The sequence below is a fragment of the Neolamprologus brichardi genome, chromosome 6 (assembly GCF_056152115.1).
Source record: "Neolamprologus brichardi isolate AB-2024 chromosome 6, ASM5615211v1, whole genome shotgun sequence".
Classification (NCBI taxonomy): Eukaryota; Metazoa; Chordata; class Actinopteri; order Cichliformes; family Cichlidae; genus Neolamprologus; species Neolamprologus brichardi.
Window position 1 is genome coordinate 9,509,966 of NC_142109.1, and position 24,890 is coordinate 9,534,855.

At 40.7% G+C, this 24,890-nt stretch overlaps 1 protein-coding gene across 2 annotated transcripts in view; it reads right to left on the minus strand.

Annotated features, from left to right (window-relative positions):
- sdk1b (sidekick cell adhesion molecule 1b) overlaps positions 1-24,890 on the minus strand; it is a 277,836-nt gene that overhangs the window by 127,016 nt on the left and 125,930 nt on the right. For both annotated transcript variants that reach the window (XM_006796155.3, XM_006796154.3), the window contains exon 5: positions 4,594-4,727. In XM_006796155.3, coding sequence (XP_006796218.2) covers positions 4,594-4,727 — 134 coding nt within the window. The remainder of the gene's footprint in view (positions 1-4,593; positions 4,728-24,890) is intronic.

Sequence of the window (24,890 nt, forward strand, 5' to 3'; positions counted from 1 at the left end):
ACTTTCTTCTGGGCAACAGGGAAATAGACTGCTGTTCTGACTGACAGCCTAAAGTGTATGTGTGTGTGTGTGTGTGTGTGTGTGTGTGTGTATTAAACAGAAAGCGACAGGTAGTGATGATTGCAGGTATGCATGAAGCTCAAACAATTGAAGCAGGAATGCTGATCTCCTGCCTCTAACAGAGATGCCCTGAGGCCATTAGTGTTCATGTTCTCTCTAATGCAAACATACACAAGTACACAATGAATCAAGCGTGTGTACGTTGTAAATAATAAAGAAGAGCCACTCAATAGAGCCTGACCCCGCCTCCCTGGAGTGACTGTAGAGATGAGAATGTGCTCCGTTGAATGGATATTGACGTGCCACGCGCTCCTTTATGAAATTCAACCTCTGTCAATCTGTCAAGTTCAGTCCACGGCGATAACTGACTGAAAATGTCGTCTCTAACACCATATGTTGTCGGCGGCGATAAAAAGCTCCAGGAGCTGTTTATTTTAGAGGCAGGCTGTACTTCCAGTGATTACAGTGTCTGACCTCTCACCAAGCTGTTGAGCTGCTATCAATTGTGGCTGTTCCAGCTCGACCACGGATGACAGTTACTGCTTTTTATTTCCAGCAGTCTAGGCCACACTTACAGGACAGTGGTCAGGGACATGCAGATAATGGATCTGTCAAGTAGGTAGGGCATGCAGCTGGTTGTCTGACACTTTCCTCGGCCCTTGCAGGCTTTGCGGATTAGCAAAAAGAATTTGAGTGTTGGTCGTGCCACAGCATGAATGTGACAGAAAGGTTTTACGAATGTGACAATATCTTAACTTTTCATGCCTGTTCTTGTGTCCGTGTGTGTGTCTGTGTACGTGTGTGAGTGCAGGGCACACACTTTCATCAACAGCAGTCCTGACATGAACAGGTTGTTGGTCATATCCTCAGTCTACACCCACGTCTCACTTCATTAAGTCTTTCTGTCTCTACCAGTCCTTTTTCTCCCTCGTTCTTGTCTGTTGAGCACAATGCTTGAATCAAAGAAAGAAAGGGGAGAATAGAAAATAGGTACCTCATTTATTCTGCTGAATTTATGAAGAGAAAGACAACATTTTTAGAAATATGACTGACAGCTATGAACTTCTGCCTTCAGATCCTCTACAGGCTGCCTAATGGAAAGAGAAGAGAAGAGAGGGGGAGACAGGAAATGAAGGGAAGCGACAGAACAGGAAATGTAAAGGAAGAGGTGGGAAAATAAGAACAAAGTGGTGGAAGACATGAACGAAAACACCATTTGCGAGAGTTCATTCACATGTTCTCTTGTGTCAGTTAACTAAGTTAAGTGTTTAACACTTCATTGACTTAAATTGATCTTTTTTCTCCTTCAAATTTCCTGACAACAACCCTCGACTCATCTGTGTCATTAACAGGCTCAGTCTCCTTCTCTCTGTGGCTATAATCAGTGGCATCTGTGTGCATTCAATAGCTACATAGTGTTCAAAACTAGGCTTAACACCTTTTCCATTTCCAAAACCAACCAAGTGATCAATGTGATGCTTAATGTCAAAAAAACAGCCCTGAGCAAAAGAAAATACACGAATAAAAATCTGTTATTTCCATGTTTCCTTGCTCACGCTCTCTTTTTCACACCCTGCACGATTTGCAACATTTTACCTCTTTGGTTTGTCCCTGTTTTTATCGAATTCCATGATCTTCTATTTCTTCCCTGTCTCAATAACAAATAACTGAAATATGCTTTTATATAGAAAAAGGCATTTACCCAGAAAATGTTTATTGTAGAAAACACAGTTTTGAACAGAAACACACAAACACACACACACACACACACACACACACACACAACCATGCATAGCTGTTTATGGCCGAAGACTGATCAGTGAAACCTAACTATACCCTTACTATTCCTAAAAACGCCCACGGGAGCACTTCACACTGACAGCTGTAACAAGGTACTGTGCCTAAATTTACTTGATTGTGTGTGTGTGTGTGTCTGCGTGTGTGCGTGTGTATGTGCGCGCAGTTGTGACAAAGGATGCCAAAGGATACAACCCTGTAAAGAGAATCTAATTAAAACTCTATACAGCCACGAGGGACAGAGGGCTCCCTCCCTCCCTCTCGCTTTCATTTAACCATGGTGAACACTTCAAGTGAAGGACTGTTAGACAGTAGAGTCAATCCTCCGGCCTCCAAGGAGAAGAGATAGAGAGAGAGGCATACAGCAATAAAGTGATTCAGCGATAAAGGCCACGACAGAGACGGGAACACACAGAGAGGCTAAAATCCATCAAACTTTGCAGTTCTTCTGACTGAAGCCTGTTTCCGGAGAAATGAACAAAGAGCTGCTTGTCATTCATAACAGTGAACAACACACAATAAGTGCATGCTGTTTTTACAAGTAAAAGCACAGTCAAAGCTTGCAGACTCAATGAAATGACTGGATCAACCACAAAGATCTAACTCTTGTAGTTTTTGACAGTCAAGAGGAAGCAAAAAGCTCAGAATAACAAGAAAGCATAGTACAGTAGAGTATACAACAAAACTAACACTTCTCATGTTTCAAGGAAACACACACATGAACATCAACCAAGGGGAGGAAAAAGCATTTAAAGTAGGAAGATCATGGATAGGGAGGTATGGGAACCCGTACAGTCTACACATTACATGTCATCTAAAGACCCAAAGCCAATGCATGTTTCTTTAAAGTCACTCACCAGACACTTTATTAGGTACACCTCACTAGTACTGGGTTCGACCCTGTTCTGCCGTAACTGTTCCTGACATAGACTCAACAAGTTGCTGGAACCTTTGGTCTTTGGAGATTTTGGTCAATATTGACATAACAGCATCACACAGTTGCTTCAGATTGCTTCAGATTAGTTGGCTGCACATCCATGATTTGAATCTCCTGTTTCACTACATCCCAAAGATGCTCTACTGGACTGATCTGAAACACTATCTGGTGAGTGTGGAGGCCATTTCTGTACAGTGAACTTATTGTTATGTTCAAGAAATCAGTTTGAGTTGACATGGTGCGTGATTCTGCTGGAAGCAGCCATCAGACGACGGGTACACTGTGGTCATAAGGCATAAGGGGTCCTCAACAGTACTGAGGCTGTGGTGTTTAAATGATCTAGTTGGTACTAAGGGGCCAAAGTGTGCCAAAAAGATTTCACCCACACCACCAGCCAGAACTGTTGAAACAAGGCAAAATGGATCCATGTTTTCACGTTGTTTACATCAAGTTATGAACCTATTAAACGACAATCACAAGACAAATTGAGACTCATGAAATGAGCAAAAAATTTCAAATTTTCTGTTGTCCAGTATTGCTCATCCCACATCTAGCCTCACTCTCCTCAGTTCCTGTTATTAGCTAGTGCAGTAACCAATCTGCTTCAATGTTCGCATCTTGTGCATTCAGAGATGCTCTTCTGCATACATTGGTTGTAACAAGTGGTTATTTGAGTTATTGTTGCTTTCCTATCAGCTTGAAGCAATCTGGCTGTCCTTCTTTAACTTCTGACATTAACCCAGAGAAATTCTGCTCACTTAATATTTTAAGTCTTTTCTCTGTCTGTCCCAGTAGATCAGCAGTTCCTGAAATTCTGAGACCAGCCAATCTGGCACCAACATTCAAAGTCAGTTAACTCACATTTCTTCACCGTTCTGATCCTCCATTTGTGCTTCAGCAGGTTATCTACACCATGACTACATGCCTAAATGCACTGAATTGGTGTTGTGGTTGGCTAAATAGATATTTGCATTAATGAGCGGTTGAACAACAACGTGGCTGGTGAGTGTAGTACACACTGTATGACTTTACGTGCCTGAGACAGATTTCCTTTCGGACCAAAAATTGGCAACACTCTAAATTTTCAAAGCTTTAAGTCCATCAAATATCTTATAAAATTATGTCTCACTTGCTTGTTGACATTGGCCAAAACAGAGATCTATTATTGGTTCCTGATCTCTCTACAAGCCGGTTCCTCCCTACTAGATGTAAGACTCATTAAAAATCACTCTGTGATGCCGAGTTTATTTGTTGTTGAGCTTCACCATGTGAGTGGTGATGCTTCTCTAATAAAACTCCTGCCGGCTGCATTATGGTAATTTTTGGTTGCTGGAATCTCTAATTTGAGATTTTAATAATCAAATCAATAATTCAAGCATCTCTACTTAATGATGAGCCAAGACCTCCAGCATTTTAGTTTGCAAATAATGTGTGCACAAGTATGTTGTTTCTCTGATGTGTCAGATATGTTTTTAATCATCTCTTCATGTCTTTTGCAGCTCATTTTCAGGTTTAGTAATTAGCCCGACACTCAAAACTGTCTTCTCTATCAATCAAAGGGAGCTATGTTCTGTAAAAGGGATTCAGATTTATCCACACAACAACCACAGAAAACCTAATGAAGCCCCACCCCAACAGAAAAATATTTGAGGGACAGAAATATGCTGGATGGTTTGACTGCAGACCAAACTAATGCTAATACTGAGCATAGTGTTAACCAGATGGGCGGTTTGCACTGTTATTAAATACCAATTTAACATGTTTTTTATAATCAAAATCTTTTATTTATTTATTTTTACCTGAGATGCTCAGGTAGACAGCAGGACTTGTCACAGTCTCGCCGGTCAGCTCGTTCACCGCCTCTACATGATAACGTCCGGCGTCCGTTGCAGCGGTTGCCAAGACAACCAGCTGATTGTCCAAAGTGATTGTTCTGCAGGGAACAAATAAGACACACAGAGAACAAGAGTTTAGAAAACACAACAATGCACTCCCAAAGCAAAACATGCCTCCTTCGGGCACTGCTCCGTCTCAGACGGGAACACTGCTCAAACTAAGACTCTGTCAAGAGAAGAGTATTTGCTACATGGATCATTTGGAATTCATAATGGGGGAGGGAAACATTGAATACAAGCATCAGAAAGGAAAGAGGATTCAGAGAGCTTAAATAAATCTCTCCTCCTGTCTCAGATTGATATGTAGCTCATTTTGTGTATCTTTCATTCTTTTTGCCACTCTCACTGTTTGTGTATTGTCTTCTGTTCCTCCTTCTTCACACTGATCCATCCTCATTTCCCCGCATAGCAGCGGCAATCAATATGCCACAAACATGCAGCACGCTGGTACACAAGCACACACGATCACAAGCACGCAAAATCTAAAAGTGTTCTTACTTGAGCACACAGAGACTCACAAAGAGATTTTTCGTTGCCGTTGACTTTCAGGAGATCATAATGGGAAGAACTGACTTTTTTTGAGGGTGATGTTGTGGGAGAAATGCTAACAGAAAATATTTTTGTTGCACTCAGATTTCGAAGGCGTTTGAACTCGTCTGTCTGGCAACAGATGCCGCCAGGCAGGAAACACAAGATGATGTTTTTAGTGATGCTACTGGTGTTTTCAGCATGTCAGAGGATGGAAACTCCCCCCCAAACAAAAATATTCAGAGAGCCCGACAATGAAATGAAATCAATAAGATCGAAGCAAGAATAGAGCGCAGTAAAGTTAGACGACTGTCTGTTGTTATTAAACAGTCAGCTTGTTTCTGTAGAGCCTGGGCTGTACAAATACTTCACTGCATTTAAAAAACAGTAGAAAAACAAAAGAAGCTATAACTGTGAACACCGGTTGTTTGAATAGTTTATGTATAAGAAGAAGGGCAGTGCTTACATGTGAAAATTAGCCTCTGTCTGTGTGCTTGTAAGATATGTGTATTTTTCTGTGGCCATTGTTCAGCAGTGCTGAACTGGCAGCAGTGAATGTGCCCAAAACTCAATCGGCACATTGCCAACTGGAACACAAAACAAAACATGCCACTTATGACAACCTAAATCGATACTATATGAGAGCCAAAGAAGGAAATAAACACAAATATAAGTGCCTCTCATAACTACCAAAAGCACACCTCTTGAAACCTTCCATCTTCTTTCTCCAAACTGTAAACACAAAACCCAATTTTGAAACTAAATACATAAAACCACTCACTCCTGAGGCAAAATCAAACATAATCTCCCCCCAAACTGCTTTATCGTGCTCAAACATGTTTAAAGATCATACACACAGCGAGTGTTAAATAAAAACACTACAGAGCACTTTTTGCAAACTACATCAAAAATGGGGAATGTAGCACCAGAGAAAACCAAACTTCATAAAATATATGCATTTCTACAAAAACCACACAAATTCATTTTCTGTAAAATAAATTGAATATTGAAAACTGTTAAGCACTACAAGCAATAAACTTCCAAAAATTCCAACATCTCCACCATCATGGGCAAGACCGAGGAGCTGTCAAAGGACATCAGGGACAATATTTGTAGACTTGCACAAGGCTGGAATGAGCTACAAGAACATCATCGAGAAGCTTAGAGAAAGAAGGTGACAACTGCTGTGATTATTCGGAAATGGAAGAAATTTAAAATCAATCACCTCACATGGAAGTGAGGATGATCATGAGGAAGTTGGTGGATCGGCCCAAAACTACACAGGAGGAGCTTGTTAATGATCTGAAGGCAGTTGGCACAGTCACCAAGAACGCCAATGGTAACGTGCCATGACATAATGGACTGAAATCTTGCAGCAGGGTCCCCCAGCTCAAGAAGGCACGTGTACAGCTCCTTCTGATGTTTGCCAGTGAACATCTAAATGATTTAGATGATGATAGAGAAGGCTTGGGAGAAAGTGCTACGGGCAGATGAAACAAAAATTGAGCTCTTTGGCATCAACTCAACCCACTGCGTTTGGAGGGAGAGAAATCCTGAGTGTGGACCAAAGAACACCACCCCACAGTCAAGCACGGAGGTGGAAACGCTACACTTTTGTTTTTCTGCTAATGCTACAACACGACTTCACCAGCAGTTGGCGAAGTTGTATCGTAAAATGTTGGACATGAAACTCCTGCGCTCAGCCAGACCACTGAAGACCAGTGTTGGTGAAGTTACTTGAAAAAAGTAATCAGTAACTAATTACTGATTACTTCCCCAAAAAAGTAATCCCATTACTTTACTGATTACTTATTTTCAAAAGTAATTAATTACTTAGTTACTTAGTTGCTTTTTAAAAACACGATTTACAACCTGGATAGGTAATAAACCCATATGGAAAAGAAATAGTAAAAACTTATATGACTTAACTCATGAAAGTGGCCACTTTCTCATTACTTTCATATATTGTTTTAGTAAGTATCCAAAACATACAAGTTTCATTATATAATTTTTCAAGGGATCTTATATCTGTTTTTACTCTTGTATGCTTTTCATACAAGTTTCACACAAGACAGATACAAACTTTATAAGATTTATATATATCTTTTCCTTATGGGAAGCGATAGATCTTTCAGCCCAATTCTACTTTTTCTGCATAATCCATCATACAAAATGTAATCAAATGGAAAAGTCCCCTTTTAAAACTTGTTTTGTTAGTTTTAATCTTTTAACTTTATACATCAAGCAAAAATTTAATTATATGCAACATTTTCTGACTGGAAGAAATTAGTTTAACATTTATACCTATTTTCTGCACATTCCAGCACATAAAATATATATTTTTTTGTGTTTACACTCACTCTTTCAAATAGATGCAAGTAAAACACAGCAGAAAATAAATAAAGTCACAGACTAGCGGTCCTGTTGCTCTATTTTCACCTGTAAAGCAGGAGTGGGATAGGCGGAGGTTTGCCCTGGTGCAGGTGTGCCACAGCGGTCAGTGGAAGAATCCGCAAGTTTCTCTGTGAATTTCCCATCACGTTGTAGCGCCCTCGGTGCTTGCTCTGAGGTTTAGGGGTTTTTTTCGCTGTAAAAAGAAGTTTTCTTCCCACGCACAACGAACGCTAATGTTTTTGTCACTTTTTATGGAATCAAACTCAAAGTAAGGTCAGTACTTCCACGCTTTAAACGCTGCATGCTCATACTCTCTCCTGCACTCGATATATTATCCACTGTTGATCTGCACACAGCTGTTGCCACGAACGTCGCACTTGCTTACGTCACTGTCATGAGAAATTCTCGCAAAAAAATCACGGTTTTAGTAACGCAGTAACGCAGCGTTCCTACGGGAAAGTAACGGTAATCTAATTACCATTTTTGCAATAGTAATCCCTTACTTTACTCATTACTTGAAAAAAGTAATCGGATTACAGTAACGCATTACAAGTAACGCGTTACTGCCCATCTCTGCTGAAGACCCATCTTCAGTGGTCTTCCAGCATGACAGTGACCCAAAACATGCAGCAAAAGTAACACAGGAGTGGCTAAAGAAGAAGCACATTCAGATCATGGAGTGGCCTAGCCAGTCTCCAGACTTCAATCCTATACAAGGACGTAGATTTGGCATGGACAGAAGGGACACGTCCCCACCAATATCCAGCGATTATTGAATCGTCCCCACCAATAATCTGATCTCTTCGAGTAAAGAAAAACAAAACCGACAGAAAGAAAAGAAAAACGATCTGTCAACGTCTCGTTCACCTAGCGGTGCAGAAAGAGTTAAATTACGTTCTCTACTGGAGTCCTACCTCATATGACAAATATGGCCAATGTGATTGGCTGTGCCTTTCAGTGAGCTCTGTTTAGTTTTATCAGCGGCAAGCCTGCGCTGCGAGGAGGAGAGGAGGACGGCAGCAAAAAGGAAGAAGCTGGATATAAGAGAGTGTTTTAAAGAAACCTGTAAGTCACTTAAAGTCAAGTTCACTCATAAAATGTATCCGTCATAATAAAGTTACAGGCTATGCTAGGCTATGGCCCACTATTGGTTATTTCAGTCTCCCACAGTAGCATTTCTAATTTTGATTGAAACTGTCAGAGAAAACGGCAGCCTCGAGTAAGCCAGGATATTAGTTTACAGAGGCTGTTAACATTATATGTCTAACGTTAAAATGTTGGTGACACAATAATTTCATCCTAATGGCACTGACATATGCATAGGGTTAATTTTTGAGACAAAATATCATGAGGTAGTCATGATTTTGCAAATATTCCATCTTGCAGTGCTGTTTGCACAAATTGTTTTAAAAATGCACTCACCCTACAAACATTACTGATGTGTGACTCATCAGCAATGTTTGTATTGTGTGCCTAAAATGTTGCATAATTTTGCTGAGAGATCTTTTACTTTGTGGTAATCTTAGATGAGCAGTTTTATGGACGAAAACCACCAGGTCATTCAGTGTTCCCTTAGTGCTAATGTGTAAGAGATGTTGGTGTACTATAACTGAAGTAATGTTGTTAAGTCCTTAAGTCATATTCTTTTATTGTCATGACTCTATATGAAGCTATTTTTATTTTTGTATGATACCTGATTTATATGGAATATGGCTGAAGTAAACTAAAGCCTAAAATACTTTTAATAGTAACATCATATAATTCACATATAAAACTATGAATTGTAATTTTAAATGGTTTAAAAGCATGCAGAATACCATATGTAGGCAAGTATATTTCTCCTTTTTTTTATCAAGAAGCAAACACAAAAAGGAAGAAAAAAAAGAAACAGGGCAGGGTTCGGTGGTTGAATCATCCGTCCCCACCAATGCCAAAACCAAATCTACACCCCTGATCCTATAGATAATCTGTGGAAAGAGCTACACCTCCAAGTCATTTCTGTGAGTTTCTGTAAAGATGAGTGAGCCAAAATCCCTCCTAACCTGTTGACCAACAACAAGGAACATCTTACCGCTATGCTTATTCCACTTAGTGACATGCAAATCAATTTATAACATTCATGTAATGTGTTTTTTTCTGGATTTGTGATTGATGTTCTTTCTCCCTCTCTCTCCATTAAAATGAAACTACCATAAAAATTAGAGGTTCTTTGTATCTTTGGAAGCGAGAAAACTTCCAAAATTCATCAGGGGATCAAATAATGATTTCACCCACTGTATAATGCAAGTGAAATGCATATTAAAACACTCTGTAAATGTAACTCCAAGTCTACAAGTGATTCCTTCTCTGTGCTATATCGATCCAGAGGGCACACACACTGGCCTGATCTCTGATCCTGCCTTAAAGGATACTCTGTACACTTGCTTTATCTGCACCCAGGATCTGGTGAATGGTAGAAAGGCTCACATTGATTCTTTCAAAACTGACATGTTTTGAAAGCTTTGTTCTAAACGTCTATGCCTACATAAAAAAGCCCCCTGCCTCGTGCTATTGGGAAATCACAGATGTTACCTGTTTTTTCCACTCGGGGCCACATATAATTTTCTGTCCTGCTTCCCGTTCCATGAACTCAAACGTGGTCGATCACAATAACTAAATTTCATCTGAAATTACTCTTCTCAGCCGTGCTTTTCTCCTCCTCGTCCTCATCCAGCACCTCCTACACACACCGTTCCTCCTCTGCCTCTCAGATTGCTTCTATCACTGGTGGTACAGCGTCTGCCCTCAACTCTCTGTGCAGCCTGTTCACTCTGAACTCACATAAATAGGTTACATTACATCACATTAATAACTTTGCACAGTTGCACTCAAGCAACAACAGGTGTGGTGTAATTGTGTTCAACTTCTTCCACCTGAGGTTATCAGAGCCCAGTCTCTACTGGTCAAATACAGCTGAACTGAGGAAGAAGGCAACTACAAAGTGGCTCAAGAACAGCACAATTTGGTAGAATTACTTCCTTTTTTCTAAAAGAGCTTCAAAAACACCACATGGGGTTGGAAAGACTTGAGTTACATGTTCTGAACATTGTGTTTTCAACTTCTTGAAGTGCGTAATGACTGCACAGTAGGGTTATTATGACTGAGCAAGTTTTGAGTAAGTACTTTGGAAATTGGATTTTCGTTTTCAGAAAATAGCAAAAGGTTCAAGAGACGCATCTAAGCAATTGTGAAAAACTGAACATTTCTCGTCTCACACTGAGGCCTAATTGACTCATCATTTGATGCTGTAAAAATCTGAAAAGTGTAACTTGATTTGCACAAGTTGATTGAAAGCACACTGCAGTGTCTTTGCCAACAAACTAAAAGAAGACTGAAGATGTTGCCGCTTGATAAGGAAACATTCAGCATCATTAATTCACTATGCTGCTACGTATTAAATAGCAGATGAAACACAAACAGTGTGATTATCAGGATTCACAGCTTAGTCCTCAATAACACAGGCGTAGCAACCAGCTGGCAACCCTATGGCAACCAGCAATCACTAGGGAAAACTGTGTATTCCCTGACCAGCTGGTTAGTGGTTGTTGGAGACTTCTTGCTGTTGCTATGTGAACTCTGTTGGAAAGACCAAAAACCTCCTTGTGATTGCTTTGGGTGATTGCTTTGGTTACTAGCAAACCAGAAAGGAAGCCCATTCACCTTGAAAGTAAATGTTGTGCCTTACTACTGAAACCAACATGTTTCAAAAGACACACCTTCTACTTTGAAGATGAATGGGCTCTGTTCCCGGCATGCATTGAACTTATCACAGTTTTACTACTTCTCAGAGAGCAGTTGTTGTGTTTGTGCTTCAGTTTCACAGCGACTACCAGCAACCACTAGCATAACTGTTGGGGAGTACTCATTTTTCCCTAGCAGCTAGTGGTGGGGCCAGGGGGTTGCCAACCTGTCTCTAGGCCTGTGTGACCGGGGCCTTAAAGATGGCTGTGTTGATGCACTCATTAACATTTAAACATGGAGGTGCTGGTGTAGCTCACCAGGTTGAGCTGGCAACCCCATAAGCCATAAAGCTATTGCAGAGCCCTGGGATCAAATCTGCCCTAAGGCTATTTACTTTGTGCCTTTCCCAGCTTTCTTCCCTTCTGTCTTATCTCAATAAAGGACAGGGGGGTTCTTTATCGTATATCCAGTGATGATGTACAAAGAAGTGCTTGAATGTGCAAGAAAGAAATATAGGAACTGCTAGCTAAAATATTTATTGAAAGGAGTGGTGAGTCATGGGATCACATGGAGTTGTTCGACGATTCTCCGACAAACACACTCAAACCGAGGCAGAATTCCTAAGGTCTAAATTTATTCAGCGTGATTTCCCAGGAGAACAACTTCAAGAGCCAGAGCCTCAACCCCGACACTGACACTTTATTTGTGTGAGCGTATGTCAATGTGTGCCGGTTGGATTTTGTGTGCATATCACTCACTGAAAAAAGGAGGCTTTAACCAAACCTTTCTTCTCTTCTTTCTCACTTATTTCACTGCAGGGATGAATTCTGCATCTTCACCTAGCTCCATAATGTAATTTATAGCTGTTAAGCTCATTAAGTGCACTGACCCGCCCATTTTATCACATCTGTTTTACCCAGCACATGCTGATTAATAGACAGAGAGGGCTGGCTTTTACTCGCCTACAGTGTCTGAGGTAGGAGAGAGCCTGGGAGGTTCGAGGGAATCTAAATTCACCAATTTAACAAAGACAAAGACGCTCAGTGGGCGGCAGAGCTGAATTTAGACCAATTAAGATCTAAGCATTTGTTGAGTTAAAAGAATTTCTTTATGGAGTAACTTTTGCTTCCCATTCACAAATGCCATCATATGTACTATTTACATGTGAAGCTGTATGCCATGACATTGGCTGACGGCTTGTTCCATTTAATCCAAATTGGCAGGACTTCCATTTCTCATTACATCCCCGCATGGAAAATTCATATAAAAAAAAGAAGAAGAAAAAAAGTACAAAATGAAATGCCAATAAGAATAAGAAGTCAGGCAACAGAAATTAGAGGACCATAATTCAAAAAAATAATAAAATGTCAGTGCTAGTTCCCAATACCTGGAGGGTGGCTACACAGCCTCATCTTAAGAGTGACAATACAGTCAGAAACATGCACCAGCATACAGATAGATATGTATAAGCTTAGGAGTGTCCTGTTATTCTGACCGAATATATATGTTCAGATTTATTATGACATGTGACTTTCGGCTCTCTTTTAGGTCTGCATTTAATTAAACTGGACAAAATTGTTCGGGCTTTTAATTAAACACAAACCCAGTTGTAAAACTGTGCATGACTCTGCATGCTTATGTCTGTGAGAGAGAGACAGTTTTTCCCAAGGCAGAAAAAATTAAATACAGCAATCAGCTACATCCATCCCATCTTCTTTCCTTTCTGAATCACAGCATCCCATCATTTTTTTCTCTTTGCACCTCAACTCCACACACACACACACACACACACACACACACACACACACACACACACACACACACACACACACACACACACACACATAATAAAATAAATAAATAACAACCTCTGTGACTCATTCCTTCAAATCCCATTTCCATTCTCACTCAGATTACAATCTGCACATTTCTCTCTTGGTTTCTTTCCATTTTCTTTGTATTTTATTTCTGGCTCTCTCTCTCTCTCTCTCACAGAGAGGACCCCCCCCCCCATCACTTCATATAACTGTCCTGCTTTACCCTCCCCTCTTTACCCTCCCCTCTCTCTCCTCTGACTTCTCTGAACCGAAGCGCCGAGCCAGATTGGTCTTTCATTTAAGTGTACTGCCCCAAGACTTAATAAACACTAACGGGTGACCGCAATGCAACACTGGCTGCTTTACACACACGCACACACATACAAGCACGCACACGCACACACACGCACACACACGCACACACACACCAAACTGTGCCAAGAGCTAATTAGCACACACGTCGCAGGCCAGGGGATGAGTGAGCGAGTGCGTGAATGTGTGTATTTTTGATCTGTGTGTGAGCGTGTGCGCCAGGTCCATGGACTGAGTCGCCTGCCCTCCTCCTCTATCCCTGATAAGCAGCGTGCCACCTTCTTAAACCACAATGCTTCTGACACACAGCAGCCTTGTGTGGAGAAGTGTGGCAGCAGTGCAGAAGGAGGAGGACACTACACTGTAAACCGAGTCCAGACAGCAGGTAGGGTTTTTTGGCAGCTTTGTCTGCAAAGCTAGTGCCAGCCAGCCACCCACATATTACACCTCATACATACACACACCTACTCAAACAGGCAGGCGCACAGTTGGGACCATTCACTGTGCCTCTCAGTCATTTGAACTGAATATTTACTCTGGTGTTCAAGTCAGCGGACACATGAATACGTTCTCTGTGAGACTGATTGATAGTTAACGTACACATGTTCGTGTATGTGAGGGCAACCTTATGTGAGTGTATGTGCGCCTGTATAAATTTTTCTACTTGTCTTTTTAGCTGGGGATTTTGTTGCTACACACTTTACTTTGGGGTGAAGTATTCAGATTTTTAAGCATTCCTGCCCTCAGAATTGCCTGTCAAATTGAGTTGTGGTGTTGTTCTCTATCCCAAAGTAATTGGTAACAATAAAACCCAGCTCCACCGAGTGCACTGTTTTGAATCTATAGAGGAGGGGAAAGCTTCTGTACCATATTCATCCAATATACGCTACGACAGCATTTATTTTTGGCTTGTGTTTTTCTTTGTCTGCACAACTTGAAATAAAAGCTGACATAAGAACTAAAGCCAATAAACAATCCTGGCATAATGACATCCTAATTAGTAAAAGTGTTATTTGGGGGATTTTGTCTCAAAACATACAGTATTATGCAAAAGTCTTGACCCACCTCTCAATTCATTATATTTTGCTTCCAAGGAGCCAGACTCTTGTAATGTTTTTAAATGCAGTGCTTTACTAAAACATGTGCTAGCATACATGGAAATAGAAGAGTATACAAGGCAAAAACAGAGCACACTTAGTTTGAAAGGAATATTTAGTATGACCACCTTTGTTCTTCAACACAGCTCGAATGCACAGAGACTCAGAGTGAACACAAAACTGGTCGTTAACTACTTTTCATGCAGTGTCTGGCAGCCAGCTCCTGTTGTGATGCTTTGTGGCAAATTGGGCCCAAAGATAGGCAGAAAGTCTAGGATAGTATAAGACGCTGTAAATGATGGTAATGTAAGTGTAGCAAGCGAGAAAGTTAGGAGTGATCCAGATGGTGAAATGAGAAAAGAAACAAGACAACAAAACTTTCCCACAGCAGTTACGCACAATGTGACAGATCTGTTTTGAGTTTGTTTTTTAATGGGATTAACTGAGTTAAGACAGAGAACTGGACCACTGCCAGTAGTTCTTGACATTCTGTTTCCAGCAGCTTGACAGTGAGTGCTTTAGTGATTTCCAATGCACAGCTTAAATGAACCTATTGTCACCACAGCCTGGGGTTGGAGATTTGTTTTACAGTATATTTGCTGAACATGCTTTAATCCTTTTGTTCAAATGGAATGGTTCAAAAGTTTCCTAAAATAAGAAACCTTTGCTTAAGTTTCAGATTACGAAAACAAGGGGGAAACCTACAGGTTGAATATAGATATATTATTGTTCTTGTTTAAAAAGTCAGATTTTATCTATGTGAAAATCAACAAGTAAACACACGTTTATTTCTCTGCCACAGCAGTAAAGTGAAGCGTTAAAGTCGCCAAATCACACTCAAACTGTCATGATGTGCTCAGTGGAAAAAGAAGCTATTCCATCAACATTCAAAACAGATATGTGAATTTATGACCGACAGGTCTTTCAAACACAACGTCATAACAGAAAAGAATTTGCAGTTTCTGATTTTTCTAAAGCCTGTTTAAATTCAGATTAAAGACAAACATAAAAAAATTAAAGTATGAAACCATCCATCCTTGTTCTTCGACATCCAATTCAGGGTCAGGGGGCAGGAGTTTATCCCAACTGCCAATGGGCAAGAGGCGGGGTAAACCCAGGACAGGTCGCCGGCCTGTCGCAGGGCTAACACAGAGACAGACGACCATTTACACTGATGTTAAAACCTATGGCCTTTTTAGAATCACAGCTTAACCTAACCCGATTAACCAAAACATGTCATGAAACGCTGTGAGGAAGACGTTTTAATACTTCTTGATCCATCAAATCAGTTAGTCCAAAATCCAAAAGACAAGAAGGAGTCCAAACAACTAGAACATGCTTAGGAGACTAGGAAGCACAAAAAGAGGACACACAGTAACAAAAATGACATGATAAATCACAAGGAGAGACTCATATGCATAAGATAGAAAGAGGTGGGGAACACAGCTGAAACTACTCAGAGACAATGAGACAAGGGAGTAAAAAAAATGCAAAGCACTAGAGACAAAAGCCTATCAAAATAAAATGGAAGGAAAACCCGTAACTTAACATGAACAGAAGGAGTGATAGGGTTAAATAAGAAACACAGAGGGAAATGGATGAAAATGTAATTCATATGAAAGGGAAAGTATATACAGAAACACAAGCATCAAAAGGAATCATGAACTCTCAAAGGAGAAACTCAAACATGAATCCTTTTCAAAACTAAAAGAAAACACAACTCATAAATAAAAAAAATCTAAAACTGGATCCAAGACCTCAGGGACCATGACAAAACACATATGTAGCTAAAAGCTATATATATACTATACATATACATAACAGTAAGATATCTGTTTTAACAAAGTAAAAACTGTGACTTTAATGATATTACAAGCCTCTTATTGGATCTAACACTTCAGTTACTCAAAGATAACAGGGTGATCCAGCTGTGTTCAACAAGAAGACGGGCATGCATGCAACAAGACCCATTAAGTACGCTTTGGCAGTTGCTCTAAAGTCGTTCTAAATAAATTCCCCCAAACACTTAAAACATTAAATGTCTGCTACTCCTGTATCTTGTAATCAAGGGGAAAACAAAGCATTTACAAAACAACGCCACATCTCTATAATAAGCTTGTTGGAACTGAACCAAATGGAAAGAAATAATGGAAGGCGGCTGCTGATGCATTAAAAATGTGCATCAACTATTTAGAAGGCCTGGATTTAGTCTATCTCAATTTAAATCAAAGCCAAACCATTTTGGACTACATTAAAATGATAAAAGGCTAACGTTCGCATTTATTAAAAGGCACCCGTAGGGTACACCCAGAGCCACACAGTCAGACCTGCATGCGAGCCACCTCCTACAGGACCCTTACAAATGATGTGGCCTAAATTATGTGAAGACATTCAAGAGCAACTTGCAGGTTAAAATTTTTTTCTCTATTCATATATAATATTTCTTAGAAATTAATATTTGAAAAGTTACTCTTTTTTCGCTTGACATAAAGGCTGAAATTCAGATCAAAAAGTGTGCATTTTAAGCAGTGCTTTAAAAACACTTTCGGGGGGAGTGGCCTTTTTTTTTGCTTAGTGCTCGTTTGCAGTAGCAGGCGTCATAGTGAGCCTGAGCAGTAGCAAATTAGTGAGTTTGTGTTTTTTGCTAGCTTCATCATAGTGAATTATTGTATGTACAGGTTGCACAAACTCAAGCCTTGCAGGACTTCGAGTCTGCTGGTTTCCTGACAAGAAGAGGAAGGGAGCTTGTTTTCATCCCTGGGTGTTTTGTGCAGGTGAAGCGGCGGGACTTCACTGCTGCATCTGTCACGTAAAACGCGGCTGTGTGCAGCACTCATTTTAGACGGGAGGATTCCTGGAGATATGATGGAGTTCATGATGGGATTTCAAATAGAAAACTGTCTGATAGTGATACTGGGTGTGACTCCTTAACCTTTAGCAGCAGCTCCTCATGAGTGCCAATGGGAGCATTAGCCACCTTGTCAACTTAGCTGGTATCACCATTTTAATGATGTGAAGCAGTTCTAATGCTAATTAGCATTTGCTTACAGTTTTGGATAAATTAGCACTTCATTAGGTTTAATTGGTAGCTTCAGTTTTATAATAGTTGAACTCAGGCATAAAAAAACCCTTTCCTGTTGACTTGTTTGTCCCACATCCACCAAAGCGTCTCTCTCAACAACGAGCTGTAAAAACGAGGTGTCAGGTGACAAGTTCGATACCGGCTGATCTTCACGTTAGTTTCTTACAGTATTTTTTAGTAAAGCAAGATTACCTTTAGTTTCCAAAATACCTTCCACTGTTGTCCTCGTGCCACAAATGTCTCTTTAATCCTCATCTGTTCCTGTTCAGTTCTTTAAATACCAAATACGTAAGGCTGTGGTCAGTCATATGTGTACCATGGACTTATGACTCATGGAGGCATGAGTCACCTTTCAGGACCTTTCACAATTTTTTTCACAAAGTTCAAAGTAAATTATGGTCTCTTGAGGCATCCCTGTGTGCTGTGGTACCCTCAGGGAAACAGTATCTTACACTGGAGCCATCCCGTCTCAGTGGAACTAAACAGAGCCCCAGCAAATATTAGGAGAAGATATTAGAGTTGTATGAAAGCTAATATAAACAGAGGCACTAATTCTCACAACAAACGCTGTGTATTCATGGACTAAGCACACTCATCAAAGCTGGGGGAGAACATGTCAGGGCACAATTGATTCATCTGAGGAGGTGATCAGTCACACCGTGGATTTGCTTTCTGAATCACAGAAGCACATGACGAAGTTAGAAAAAAATTGAAACGAGTTTAATACACAGTGGTTGCTTAAGTGACATCAACTGTTGCAAATGCTAATCTCACTAAAAGGCAGGAGGAAAATGTGAATGGGTTTTTGCTTTTCCACTCACATTCTCCACAATTCTATTTGATAGATGGTAAATGAACTGCAACATACAGTGGGGGGAAACCATTGATTTAGTGAAATAAGTATTTGAGCCATACAGCAGAGTGCAGCAGCTAGAGATCCAACCACTGACCTTCCAATTAGTAGACATGAGACCCAAAGCTACTTTAAAGTGGAACCACTAGGCTCTTTAAAAGAACAGTAAATACCCCAGCTACAAACCAGTTTTTTGGTCGGAACTAAACAGTCCCAGACCAAATGTAGATTTAAGTATGTGATGTAAACACCCCTAGTCATATATTTTACAACCCAACTGCCACCACATTCAAAACTTTATTAAAATTTCACCCTACACTGCATTAATAACTCAAAAAACTCAATTTGAAGGTATTCTCGGGTACTGTGGTGACTATGCTAATAAATCTTAATGCATTTTCTACTCAAAGAAATACAGCCTGTACATGTGACTGCACATGAGACCAAAAAAGACAGGGAGAATGAGAAAGAGGGAAAAAAGAAAGAAAGATGGTAGAGGTTACAACAGTAATGAACACTAATGTGTTTGTGAGAGATTTTAACAGCCCCTTCACTGACTCAGAAAACATTCCCCTACCTTCCGCCCTACACACTCTGCAGCTCTGTGACTTGTAATTAACGCAGTGCCTAAATCACAGGCTTGTATCCTCAATCACCTTTACAGTTTCTTCAAACGGTCAAACGGACACAGAAAGAAAGACCTTTCTGTGGTCACTCACTGGCTTGGCTGGCTGCCACTGCCACTGTAAGTCCTCCATAAAATACACACATGCCCACATGCCCACACACACATAACCGAGCATCCTTGAGCACACACAGTCTAGGGCCTTCAGTCTGAAAGTAATTGGTGTGTGTGTGTGTGTGTGTGTGTGTGTGTGTGTGTGTGTGTGTGTGTGTGTGTGTGTGTGTGTGTGTGTGTGTGTGAGAAAGAGAGAGAGCGAGAGAGGGCTGTGGGACAGGCTGCGTTTGTTTAATGTCCCTTGGCATGGCCGGAGGGACAGGCAGAGAGAAGTGGGTAAAGGCAACGTACAGGAAAGGAAAGCTGAGCAGGCCAAGGGTGAGATGGAAGCAGGAAGAGAGGGATGAGGTTAGATGCTGAGTAAACAAAGGAAGGAGGCTTTTCTCCACTCTGTGTTTGTTCAGCTACACGAGCTCCATGACTCGCTTCCTTTCTACCTCTGCTTTACGTCTGCCTCTTAGTCATTCGCGCACACATACAGGCTGTCCTTCACATGCATGCATGGGACAAGCATTCGTCTGTCTTACCAGGTCGTGCGTTAAAGCTACACTACAAGACCACATTGTTCTCACAAGGAGACTGGATGGATGGCAACAACTCCTTTTGTGTGCTGGTGTGCGTGTGTGCAGCTGAGTGTTGTAGTCCCATTAGGTGGATGGATCTCTAGACGAATGGCTATTATCCTAATTAGCACTAATTATGTCTGCTACCAATTAACCACACAACTGGCGGTGACTTCTCTCCCCGTCTTTCTGTCTCGCTCCTTCTGTCTTCCTCTCAACTGGAGGAACACACCTCATTCTCAGTCTCCCTCTCTCTGCTCAGCTGCAGATATGGGCTGAGCAGAGGGCTGATAATAACCACACTTGTTGATAATGAGACATCATTTTCTAATTGTGGTTCGTGTGAACATTTGAACTTGTCAGTAAAGAGCACGACTCGAGCCTCTGTGATTTTATGCCTTTACAACACAGAACTCACTTTGTGACACAGGACATTATTTGCTATTACTTTTCACAGTTTCATGCTTTCTAGTTTGCACCCTGTGCACTGCATACAGACCTGCCTAACCGAAGTTGCTTCATATATTATGATACAGTTCATTTGACACGCTGGCATTTGTAGAGACATTTTTCATGTTTTCCTAAATCAACGAATCAAGAAAATGATGAGTTGGTTGCAGTCCTAATTAACCACTTAAATTAAGTTAATTTGTCAGAATGATGCAGAAATTGTGTAAAATGGTCTCTAATTTAATTTAATGACCCATAGCAGCCTAATACAAGATTTAATCATAAAGACTCCACCCAAAAAAAAAAACCCATACCTGTCTTCTTACACGTCATGTCCTTGGGCAGTGGCTGATGTTTTCAGATCTCTCCCTGGAAGCTCTGACCACTTATACTTGTGTGTCTGTGACACACAACAGTGCAGTGATTCCTCAGAGTTTCTTTTTTCAATTTCAGCTCCAGTCAAAGTTGCAGGGAGCCATATCTGGTGATTTGAGCTAGTGTTGAGCAAAGATTATTGGTGTTGCAGACAATGACATGCGTGGTTTCAGGTTGTTTCTGACCAATGATCCTTCAGACGCCTCAGTTTGTTACAGCCAAACTCTGCACTGACAACCTGACCCTGGACAAAGTTGTGGTTCAGACATTAAGAGTTTACGTGGTCATAACCGGAAGGTAAGTGGGCTGGCTCTTATGTAGCACTTTTCTAATCTGCTTAAACACTCAAAGCCCTATATTCAAGGAGCCACTCAGGGTTTAATGTCTTGCCAAAGGATACTTTGGCACACAGACTGAAGCAGCCAGCGATCAAACCAAGAACCTCTCAATAGGTAGATGGCATGCTCTCCCTCCCTGAGACCTCAAGTCCACAGAGGGATCGAGAATTAGCAACCGTGCTGAAACTGTGGTCTGGAGGTGCACAAGGAGGCAATCTTGAAGGGGAGATTGATCAAATTTTAGGTTTTACTAGATTTTACTTGTTGTAGGGAAATTTGTAAAACTTTATGATTGCAACTACACGGAGAGAAACTTGGTCAATTTATCAAATGTTTCACAGACTTCTATCATCTCATTATTTGCAGTTTAATCTTGTATAACACTATTTAAGATTATTCTTAATGCACTGGTCCATTGTAACAACAACCCTAACTCTGGTTGATGTTAAGTGAAATTACTACAGAAACACAACCTGCTGTAAATTGTTATTGATATGGTGAGCGTATAAATATGGGCGCACGGGGTCACAGTGGTACTTTATAAAAATACGGGAACATATTACTGTAGACAAATTGCTTCCGTAGCTTTAAAGGTCAGTAGTAATAGTGCTGCGTAAACAAGCTTAATGTCCCTGGTTGATTATTAACACCAGCACAACCACACAGTTACAGCATCTCCTGTAAAACAAGGTTTTTAAGGGATACACTTGTTACCATGGTGAGAGGAAATCAATACAACTAAAGGAAAAAGGTTCTGCCTACAGGCAAACACATTTTAATTCATATTATTTTGTAACAAACATACAGACTTGCTCTCGTAGCCGCATCAGTGAATGCATTGCTGATGCTGACCTGTTCCAGACAGATAGCTGTGTATGTTTTCCTGAAACTGGGCAAATATTTGCGAGAACAACCTTAGTACACGAGCGTGAAATTGAAATGACTCGGAATAAAAGGCTGAGACCACCTTGGCCAGGAATGGGCAGCATGCATGCGTGAGAGTATATTTCAGCCATCACCTTTAATTTCAAACCTTTTATTTTGTCTTAAACTCCATACTTAGGTGGTCCACATGAAAAGTGTACGTCAAAAGGTTAAAAAAAAAAAAGAAAACAAAAGTATGTGAAAGACGATTTTATGATATCTACAGGGGGGCATTATTTATAAATAAATTCATGCAAAAAAGGTCCTAAATTGCAGTGTGCCTCTTGCTAAATGCTAGCCACCTGCTCTGCCCCAACTGCACCCACTCAGGTGAAAGCATTTGTTTGGAGAACAGAAATTGCTGTAACAGGTGCAAGTGCAAATGGACAGGAAAATTAAAAGCCTTTACGGGATTGACTAATTATGTGCATGAGCTCGTTGGTGAGTATTAGAGTTCATATACCAATGTAGATTTCAGTTGTATGTGTGAGCTCATAATTATCCCGTAAGGAAAGGTGATAACGATTAAAAGAAACCCTGTGGCACGGAGCAAGAGGGAAAGTAGATTTTGGTGCAATAAGAATGGATAGCTACGTGTTTCAACAAAAAACAGGGGACCTTGGGTCAGCATTTTAAACAGTGTGAACGCATTTATTTCTTGACATAAGCCCCCAAGTCATAGACGCAAAACTCCCACGTGAATACATGAGCAAAGAGGTTATGGCACGGAAAGCGAGAATGTAATTTCCCAAGAGCAGGAGGTTCTAAAATGTAGCCTTTATTTGTCTGTGAGAGAAAGGAAACTTGTGACCTTCTGCTTATTGATCCGGCTCTCTGATCTTGAGGATATAATCTTTAGGCCCTGATATTAACCAGTCAATCAGCATTATGTCCTTTTTCCTTTTTTTTGTCCAGCTATCCTCAGGGTGTTTGGCTTAAGAAATCTGACAATACATCTACAGTGTGAAAGAAAGAAAGGTGTTAATTGAAAACAGTGCACTTCCAACCTTTTATGCATTTCTTTAATTTCTTCCATTGTCTCTCCTGTCTCTCCAAGCAGTAATAACCTGCAAGCTTTTTACAAGAGTGTCAAAACCAAACTTTAATCAGTCACTCCTCAGTGCACTGAGGAGTCTTTCACTCTCTCTCTTCTCCCCTTTGGTTTCCCTCCCTCTGTTTTGTCGATAGGTTAAGAACTCTTCCTAATGACAGATATGGATGTGAGTGTATGCCTGTGCGCACACGGGGTGTGAGTGTGTATGAGCCTGTGCGTGTACAGTCTGGTCAGTGATGGATGTGTGTGTGGCAGGTAATTAAAAGTGTGATTAGTGGGTAATTAAAAGAGGTCTCTGTCTTTAGAATATTTAACAACTTTGGACAGAGGACACACTAATACACACACATGCACACACACACACAGGCTGGCAGGTGGAAGTGTGTTGGTTCAGACTGCATTGGGGGAATAATAATGGTTCCTGAAAAGATATAGGATGTAGGAAGGGAGACACAAATGAGGGGGAAAAGAAGATAAAGAGAGGTGGAGAAAAAAAAGGAAAGCAGCAGATCGGACACAGACAAAAGACACTGCACCTTTCATGAATACACATCTGTAGAATTAATCACCATCAGCATGAGCCACACAGGTTTGGACACACATGCACACACAGACACACACATTTCCAAACACCCTCCCCCTCTCTCTGTCCATCTTTGAATGATCAGCTCAGACAGAAGCAGATGCTCTCTGGCAGACAGAAAATAGATGAGCAGAAAATCACTAAAACCTAGGCCTGCACACAAACACACACACGTATATATACACACACGGGAACAATGGAGTTGGAGTGCAAAAAGCCACCCTTTGTGTAAAGTATTACAGCTCAATTTACACCTGATATTAAAATGAGATCGCAGGCGACGGTTATTAACAGGTATCTGAATGTGTTGACATTACTCAGAGTTTCTAGAGACCAACAAAATGTGGGAAGAGACTGCTCCCCTTCTCTCTTTCGTCTCTCCACACTTTATAAAGTGTGTCTCTAAATGAGCCATTCAGTTTGCATCTGGTTATGACATCAAACTGGATGAGCACAGCCATGACTAGTAAACAGACACACCTGAGTGGCACACACCTGACCAGTTCATTTCAAAGCAGCTGCAGTCTGTCGCTGTTTCAGTCTTTCTTTCTGCTAATGCTAACTCAATGACTGTCATGGCAACATCCCCACAACATGAGGAAGATCTCAGCAATTTATACAGCTCATGTGGGTAACATTACCATTAGCGTTAAGCATATGCACACAGGCCTAAGTGATCTGAAAATTGTAATTAGAAGAAGTGAAAATACTAATTTAACAATTAATAACCACTGAGTATGGCTTACTGTGTTTTTATGTCACATTATGTCCTTCACTCCAAGCTATGCTTTTCATTAGCCATATACCATACGTCTGTTTGGTTTCCTCTGTGCTCACTTCACAGGATTTAAATACAGCTAAAAAGGGCATGGCCAGCAGCAGCTCACTCGGATTTAAACCTACATGCTTTGTAGAGAAGTATTAGGGGTGAAATATGCTTACCGGTTACTTTGTTAAGTAGAGCTGTTCAACTGCTTGTTGAACAGCTCTCTTGTTGGCAAACATCTAATCACTGAAGACAGCCTGCTGAAGTTCAAATTGAGCATCAGTTTGAGGTAGAAAGGTGATTTAATAGGTGACTTTGAACAGGGCATGGTAATTGGTGTATTTCAGAATCTTCTGATCTGCTGGGATTTTTCACGCACAGCCATCCCTAGGGTTTACAGAGAATGGTCTGAAAAGGAGAAAATATCCAGTGATCAAGACATTCTCTGAGAAAAAAAAAAGCCTAGTTGAGGAGAAGAATGGCCAGACTGCTTTGAGCTACTAGGAATGTAACAGTCATTCAAATAACCACTCATTACAACCAAGGTATGCAGAAGAACACCTCAATGCATAACATGTAAATCTTTGAAGCAGCAGGCTAAAGCAG